General features: G+C 34.4%; 1 protein-coding gene across 1 annotated transcript; it reads right to left on the reverse strand.

Annotated features, from left to right (window-relative positions):
- Positions 1–429: 429 nt before the first annotated feature.
- LOC126653586 (suppressor of mec-8 and unc-52 protein homolog 1) lies at positions 430–8,710 on the reverse strand. The gene is made up of 16 exons (XM_050347511.2): positions 8,545–8,710; positions 8,257–8,467; positions 8,018–8,170; positions 7,872–7,920; positions 5,419–5,502; positions 4,964–5,067; positions 3,901–3,987; positions 3,769–3,822; positions 3,101–3,196; positions 2,648–2,775; positions 1,941–2,067; positions 1,798–1,857; positions 1,560–1,667; positions 1,299–1,399; positions 983–1,034; positions 430–665 (listed from the first exon to the last, which is right to left on the reverse strand). The coding sequence occupies exons 1-16, from the start codon at positions 8,568–8,570 to the stop codon at positions 567–569; spliced, it is 1,539 nt and encodes a 512-aa protein (XP_050203468.1). The 5' UTR covers positions 8,571–8,710; the 3' UTR covers positions 430–566.
- Positions 8,711–9,024: the final 314 nt, after the last annotated feature.

Genomic DNA, 9,024 nt, shown 5'->3' on the forward strand with positions numbered 1-9,024 from the left:
TCATCTATTGCATCCCTAAAAACCATACCATCCCAAATTTATTATTTGCTAGAAAGACAAAATGCTGATATTGTGATGAAGTACTTTTGTTTAAAGCAAAGGACGGCTCAAAAATACATCCAACCCCTGGGGACAAGGTAAGATAGCTAAGAGACTAAGAGCATATCTAATTCTGAATGCACGCCAACCTTCATGCCCACACAGTGGCTATCACGCCTAACCAATTGCAGCAAACCTGTGTGGAATCCTCTATCCGGCAACCGACAAGTATGACAGTTATAGAGAAATACAAGAAAATGATTTTCTTTTTAAATTCATATCTTATCTATACAGAAAACTGGATCAATTATTTCCAATGCCTACTTTACTTGGTTAGGTTGAATGACCCTGTTTAGTTAGGAAGGGCACAAACACAATCCGGTACTCCAGTAGAGAAATGATATCATACTTACCATTTTAAATCCGCAAGGAAGTTTTCTTTTTTAAATGTCAGCAAAAGAACAACAGCGATATAGAAAAAAGTCATCTTGCATTATAAATTAGAAAACAATAAATACAATGGAAATCTAGGGCTTCCATAGTTTCAATGTGCAGTCTGCACCGTATGTAGCAATGAGATTCCTATGGGGATGATGAGTCATACCAATTACTTCCTTCTCGTGAACCTGCACACGCAGAAGAATTAATAACATGCATGAAGTCAAACATAACGTTATGATCTATGCGACAAAGGATAGGCAAATGGTTTAAAGCAACTATTAATTTATCATGTTTTATCCATCTTTTCCCTCCTAGTTGAAACAAGAGTTGCTAAATGCAGGTCAGGTTTCTCGATAATACTGATGAAATTTCTAAACCTCATGGAGTACGATTCCAGTGACAATCAGTGAAAAAATTGGAGACTAGTTAGTCACTCAGATGACAAATGGAAGAGATAGAACAGCACAAAAGCCGGATTATTCGATAACGCCCATTCACTTACCTTCATCAGATGCTCTAGTTTCCCAGAATGGTGACTGAAGCAATAAACATAACTGCAGAAAGAAAAACAAATTAGTACATCTCAAAGCAGGGCCAAAGATGTCACAAAAGAACAGTGTTAAACCCTTAGTTTTACAATAGAAAATCGTTAAAAAATAACATTTTTCAGCAGTTACGGTGAGAACAAATTCATTCGAGTTAAATATCACAAATCCATACAAGGACTAGGACACATAAGAATGAGATCCAACGTCCTCCGACATCATGATGCTATCTAACTATACATAAATCAAATTAACACAGAATTAAAGGAATACCAGTCTTCGCCAACGCAATATATCCATTCGCCTTTAGGTGATACACATGCCGAAAGAAAATCTCCACCTTCTCTTTTACCAGATGAAAAGCTCTTTACAACCTGCATTAAATTGTTTTAAAGCAAAAATTAACCAAGAATCAAACCTCTCTAGCCTAAGAATATTTCCTTGAATTTGCAGAAATCTTAATGCCAGTAATATCCTCAAAGAAGAAATGCACAACAGAGTGGAATACAATGTTTTTTTCAGTTGCGAAACTACCTGTCCTTGCAGTGTCATGACGCATACAGCTGATGTCCTATTACAAACAACTATGTGATCCGTGTTTTTCGGGAAAATATGAATAGAATTAACAGAAGCATCACCACCCTAACAATTCAAATAGCAAATAATCAGCCATAAGCAAAGACGAGAACAGAATACCACACACTAGATAATAGTATAATACAGTTTAATTGCTGAAATGATCAAATCTCATAAGAATGCACATTAAAATTACCCTCAATGGTGGCGGAGGCCTAAAAGTGTGTATACATTCTGTGCTCTTCACATCCCAAACCTATGGAAGAAAAATCGGGATCTGTTATGCAAAAGGGGAAAAGAAGCATCAATTATAAGGCCAGCTCTTATCATGCAACTTACCTTCACAGTACAATCACTAGAGGCAGTAATTATACGAGTTCCATCACTAGTAAAGATGGCATCATTCACATAAGATGTATGACCACGAAATTCTTTCAACAACTTCCCAGATTTAAGGCCATGTATTCTACAGGATACACAGAAAACTACAGTTATCAACAAAGATAGCAATCCAGTGACAATATTACAATAATATAGGGGCATAGTAGAGGTTTAATGAGCTAAGCCAACTTTTGAACTACTCAAAATGGACATGAAAAAGTCTCAATTGTAATCGAGTTGAACTCCAGCTTCTCAAGTAGATTGTGAGTCAAGTTTGAGCTCCATAATACTCAATTCAACCTAATCTATCTTTCACTATTTTTATAGATTTTCTTTTTTATAATTAAATATATATACTACTCGAGTTCAATAAATCCTACAGCTTATTATTTTGTTTGTCAAATTCTTTTATTCAAGGGATTGGGTCAAGCTCACTTTGAGCTTTATAGAGTGAAAACTGAAGCTGTAAAAATATAACTTCGGTTGAGCTCAAGCTCAATTTTAGGATTTCAGAGTTGCAAGGCCTGAAACTATTTTCACCAAGACTCAACTTAATGACAGCCTAATGTGCTACACCATAGTCATGGTACCAGACATGAATTATAAACCAGTGGGACAGATGAAAAAATATATGTTACAGCCACAGAAAAGACTAATCAACTAACCTGGCAGTACTGTCAAAGGATGTACTTAGCAGCTGACTTCCATCACGAGAAAATGCAACACTAGTGACTCCCTGACCATGTGCACGTTCCAATCGACGTAAGCATTGACCGGTCCTTATCCGCCAAACCTGAAATAAAGTTATATACATTTCAAGATAAAGTTCCAAGCATCAGATCAGATCTATCTCCTCTTTTATCCTTTCACGACTTTTAATCTATAAAAGAAATATAATCTGTAATCTATAACAGTTGCATAGCTTCCCAAAAACAAAAATTTAACATAAGTTGCAAGCATGATGATTAATCGATTGGATTGGAACAAGGTCATACGAATATTTAATGATGCTTACATACTCGCATGAAAAAAAAAACAGGAACAGCTATTAACTAATTGAATGAAAAAGAATAAATTATATAACCGTAGCATAACTCCAAGCAAAAAACTAGACTTACTTTGATCTTTCCATCTTGGGAACCAGATGCAATCATCTCGGAATCACGACTAAAATCAACACATAGGACTGGATCATCGTGCATCATAAAAGTTTCCTGGTAAAGCATGTTCATTATTAGCAATACACAAGATAGTAGAAAGCTGCTCAGGATAGCCTGCATACTAGCATCCATGATGCATCTGCCGTAAATTGAGAATGAAGAAATATGCTTATGTCAGATCAGAAGTATCACCTTAAGAAACAACAATTGTTTAGGTGGCAGAAACAATTACAAAAAGAGATCAATGGAGCACTAGAATGATATAAGGGGCTTCAAAATATGGTTGTAGTAAGAGAAGATGAATATAATCCTAAGCATTGGAGTGATAGCACATGCTGATGTAATGTTTTCCTTGAAAGATCAGTTACAGTTCTAAAAGGAGCATGACAAGATATAATTTGGCATGATCTACTGTGGGGTGATGAACATTAGAAGCCTATCTCCAGCTTATATTTCTATGGTATTGGATATATGTGTAGTGATGGCTGGTATTGAGGTAAAAAATTAAAGGTCAGTGCATTAGAACTCAGCCTATTACAATTTAAACACAAGATTTTATTGTTACTTCTAGAATAAGTTTCACATGTAAAAAGAAGACTGAATGAAACAACACAAAAGAGACTTACATCAGCCTGGTACTGAAGATCTTTTTTAATCTTTCCACTTAGGTAATCCCAAACCTGGCGATAATCAAGAAAAAGCATAAAACATTCATACACAAAGTTCTAGTTGATGAGAAAAACTTCCCAAAATGATACCTCAATAAATCCATCAACAGAACATGAGACAAGGAACTGCCCATCTGGTGAGAACCGAGCACATTCTGCATGACTTTTAGTTCCAAACTGCAGAAAAACAAATGCCCGGTCATTATAAGGAATTCAGAATGGTGCACAAGTAGACTATCTACATGGCAAACCAGTAAAGGAAAATACAGTTAGATCAAGTTACAAATACGAATTATACGTCCAATTCAAATATTTCTATTTACCCTTTTATTGTTCATATAATTAGCGTATGATTCAAAAAGCTTTTGTCTGTTTGATTGAACTATATAAACTCTGGCCAGAAGCAGGTTGCTTGGAAAAAAAACATTACCAAAAAGGAACACATATTTATTCTGGTAAAAGATTAGATTGCTTCCGTTCTCCATTTCCTCTTTCAAAGACATTTGCTACGGAGACTGGTATACTAACTAAGGGCCAAAATTAAATGAGAACAAATGGATTCAACCTCAATCTAAATTCGAATAATTGCTTAAAGTGAAGACAGTAAGGCCGGGCTCAAATAATGCTGAAGTAGTCAGTTCGCATGTATGTCATGCATAAATAGTCATGGGTAACAGATGCAAGTCCTAAGTTGCTATAAATCTAACATGGCAGGCACTTTAAGACCCAGTTTATTGCTTTCTCCGATCAGCTTTTGGTTATTTATTTATTTTTCTGGAGCTCCTTTTTGGATTCCACTTTCGGCGATAAGTATGGCAAACCATATTTTTTTCCAAAAAGAGTGCCCCACAGCAATTCAAACTGGCCCGAGTCTTGTAATCAATAAATGGTTTTGATTCAAAATTTCCCGAAGCTGATAGCTCTCCTGATTAAAACCCAGCTTCCAATAAAGGAGAGATGGATACAGGAGAGATGGCTTAGAAATTGTCAGTGGTTTTATCAATATATGGGTCTGTTTCAAAATAATTCAAAGACAGCAACCGAGCAGTCCATCCAACATAACAAAGCTAAAGTGGTCAGTTCGCATGTAAGTCATGCATAAATAGTCAACAAATGATATATAAAATCAATTCATATATATATGCAAACCAACCTTGATGGTGTGGGCAAGAGTTGTGGGGTACATATCATCTACATCTTGTTTCATAGCAGCTGTTCCTCGAAATAAGTCAAACTGTGTTCCTGGTGGAAGCAATCCTGAAAGAACCAAAAAAATGCTTCATCAAAACGTATTGCTTCACAAGAGGTGGATGGAAGGAAATCCATTCTCATCCACCAAAACCTACCCACCCATGCTTTCCTTTTCTTGTTCATTTCCCAAAGCAGGAAGCAGGAAGGCAATACCAAGTTGAGCATCACAAAAGAAATAAATAAAAACAAAAGTTTGCTGAAAATAATATTATCACATACCAAGACTTAAGAAAAAAGCATCTTATAAACAACCGGAAGTATCTGATTTTATACCCATACACATGAAAGATGCATAGCATACAGATGGTCAAAAACTTGAGATTAATGAAGCTTCTTGATTCGTTTCCAGAAACTTACCTTGGTGTTGCTGCCACTTTAAAGATTGACCAATTAAAGCCATTAATCGTGAAGGCGGAACTACATTAACTTCTGCAGCAATAGCTGAAGGCATAAAAGGTAAAAAGAACATATCACTTTCTAGAAAAATGAAAATATAAGTTCAAAACACAACTGCAGACAAAGCAGAAAATACTTTGAATATAAAGACGCAATTTTCAACCCTTTTTTAAGATGTTTATTTGACGCCAGCCTATTCTTGTAACATGCATGTGATTCATTCAAGGTTCCTTCCGTACTTGTGATTACAAAAAAGGCTGGACTCCAACTGAAAACGAACTACAAATGACCTAAGAAACATTGGAGAAGAAGACTTCCAACCATGCTTCCTTCTCTCACCACTTCTCTTCAACCATAAATCTTAAGCTTCCTTCCAAAAAATGGGAAAGTCTCAATTCAAAACATCATTAGAGTTTAGCTAGAGTCTGGAGACATAGTTCAAAATGCTGCCTAACCCATTTCCTTTATTCTCCCTTTCCTTCCGTATGTTTATTATTCTCCCTAAAATTTCTTCAAAATTGAGAACTGCTTTTAGAACAACCCTTTTAAAAACTGACTTGTCATTATGGAAAAGCACAAGTAGAGCAATTACTTTTCCAAAATAAATTCCTTCTCTTTCTCTCAAAAAAGCAAAGAAGAAAGTTAAAAAAATATAAAAAAAATACCGCAACAAACATCCCTAAAAAGTTACTAGCAGCTTGAAACTTTGGATATCTAAAAGAGATCAAATAATTTCTTTTAACCAAAGAGAGTAACCACATGGCTATGGAGTATGGACAACAGTGGTATAGTGGATCAAAATATAAAATGTAACCAAAGTAATGAAAAACAATAATCAGCAACAATCCAATTGTGCTGCGCATTTAGCAACACTAGTTTGTTCTTGGCATTCCAAGCTTTGAAGAAACAATAAGGGAGAAGATGATATAGATATTCTAATAATCAAGTGGCTAATGAGAGAAAATAACAAAAATTCTATTTCAAAAGATAAAAAAAAAATAAAAGATAGTGAAAGGACCTTTAAATATGAAGGAAGAAACTAGGGTTATAACTGAACTGAGGCAAACTGAATACTTAATTCCTTAGACTTGACTCGTTTAAATTTTAACGTTTCAAAAAACCAAGCTTGAACTCAAATATTTTAAACTCAAACTTGGTGTAAATTTGAATATAACGGCTAATGAGCTTGAGCCTGAATCGATTTGACTGATACTTTACTCGGCTATCATATTTAAGTCAGACAAATTCAAATTTGACTCAAACTTGTGACTTAAATTCGAATCTTAAATTTTTTTTGAAAATGCAAATAAACATACTAAACTCGATTTCAACTTCAAATAAACTCACAGTGAATGTAGAAAAACTTAAAATAACTAGAAATACTTATAATTAACAAATGGCCTAATCACTCAAAAACCCCTCACCTTTAAACTTTTTTTCAATTCCACCCCGACGTTGAAAATTTGTCAATTTTACCCACTTTTGAATTTTCCGTTTTCAATTGTACCCCAATATTTTAATTTTTGTTAATTTTTTTACTTAAATGATGAAATCATTCAATTAATTAAGTCTAAACATGAAATTAAATTCTTTTTTATTCAAAAAAGTATAAATAAGTCCTTTATTTTTAAAAACTAACTAAAAACCATAATCAAATTAACACTAATTTAAATTCTTAATTAATTTAACTAAATTTAAATAAATTTTAAAAATATACAATCAATATATGCGAGACATGGAGAATGTTTTAAACAAACTTCCAAGCGCAAAAGACGTTAATTTAATTTTTCAGGGTACAATTGAAACACAAAAATGCAAAATAGGGTAAAATTGACAAATTTTCAACGTCATGGTATGATTGAAAAGGGGCTAAAAGGTCGGGGTTTTTTAAGACATTAGGCCTTAACAAATTAATAATTAGCTCGAGATTAAATTAGTGGATGTATATCTAAAATAAGTTAGAATCAAAGAGGGGAATGCCTTCGAACAAAAGAATGATTATTATTTTCTTTTCTCACTAGCAATTGAGATTTGTGCATACAAATCATGAGTTTTTAAACGGGTTAGGTTATAAACTAACTAAATGACCCAATTTATGAGTTTTAAAACAAGGCAACTTCCAAATTCTAGATCTCAATAGAGCTTGCAAGCTCAACTAAATCGAACATCACTAAACTCTAAACTCAAGCCTGCTTTGTTTATGAGATGAGCTTACAACTAAACTATAGTTTCATTTGTTAAGTTCAATAAACGAAGTCAAACAAAAAAAATTCAAGTCAAAATCTGAGTAACTAAGGAGCAGCTTGGCTTACAGCCCCACAAGGAACACATTGTCCAGTAAGAAACATAAGATACAAATTAAGAGTAGATAAACGACCAAATGAAAAAACAAAATAAATAAAAACAAGAAAAACCTTGGGCAATCTGTGCACGGCGTTTGTCCTTGGTTGATTCTTGATAAGCCTGTGATCATAATTTTTAAACATTATCAAATTACTATTTATCGAATAAGACAATACAAATGCAGCAGCCAAAACTAAGAAGAATGCAATTTCCTAACCTCATTTGGATCAAAATACGTCCTAACTAGAAGATGTTCAAGTCGCAAGTATCTCTCAGGTTGCTCCTGCTTCATGACACCCATTGCCTGAGTTTGTCTTAAAATTGCACGAGCGGTATCTAATTCTCGAAGCTCTATCATTTCTAACACAATCTAAAACAATTTTATAACAATCAAATACATAAACTTTGTCAACAAAAATCAATTATTATAAATAAATGAAAACCCTAGGTACAGACCTGCTCATATAAATCCTCTAATTTATTTCTTGGAAGTTTAAGCTGAGAAACTTGAGGCAAAACAGCGTCCCACCGTCCACTGTTAACATCAGCGACAAATGTTTCAATGCTATCTACTGTGTTTAGCGACACCTGGCATTCGTTCTGCAATGTTTGAAACGTTTGGTGAAGCGAATTCTCTTTGCAGAACTGGAGAACAATCTTTATTACACTGTTTCAAACAAAAACCACAATTTCTCAGAAATGTGGAAACAAGAAATTGAAATTGAAAAGGGAAAATAAACTTACTCTCGAGCTTCGATTTCTAGTGTCATTGTTAATTTGGATAGGTGTTGAATGCGCGCGCACGAGTGATTTTAGGATTTTAGGGTTTTAAATTAGGGTTTAGAGGTGTGTTTCGCTTATCGGAGAAAGGCAAAATGCTATCTCCGGTGAGTGTGGGTGTGGGCTGGGAGTGGCACGTGTATCTTTTAACGCTTAACCAAACTCTGTGCGAGTCGGAGTGAGTCAGGCAAACGGGGTCGTTTCGTCAGATGGTTAAATTTTGTACCTTTTACCGTGGTTTCCATCCCTTTGGTACAAATAGAAAGGAAACGCTCTATTTTTCCTCGGATTTAAGTAACAATTTGCCCCTTCAACTTGTAAATAATAATCATTAACGTATAAGTTAATTTTATAGATAAATCAGTCACGAACTTATAAATTAATTGTCTCCTAAATTAGCAATTTGCTCCCTCAATTTGTAAGCTAATTTGCCGAAATGGGATT

The sequence above is a fragment of the Mercurialis annua genome, linkage group LG6 (assembly GCF_937616625.2).
Source record: "Mercurialis annua linkage group LG6, ddMerAnnu1.2, whole genome shotgun sequence".
NCBI classification, from domain to species: domain Eukaryota; kingdom Viridiplantae; phylum Streptophyta; class Magnoliopsida; order Malpighiales; family Euphorbiaceae; genus Mercurialis; species Mercurialis annua.

Excerpts from the sequence above, each read along its gene's own strand:
- LOC126653586 (XM_050347511.2), bottom strand. The coding sequence starts at position 8,570 with ATGACACTAGAAATCGAAGCTCGAGA. Across the intron at positions 7,921-8,017 it reads CGTATTTTGATCCAAATGAG|GCTTATCAAGAATCAACCAA; the intron begins GTTAGGAAATTG and ends TTATGATCACAG. Across the intron at positions 3,197-3,768 it reads ATCTTCAGTACCAGGCTGAT|GAAACTTTTATGATGCACGA; the intron begins GTAAGTCTCTTT and ends ATGCTTTACCAG.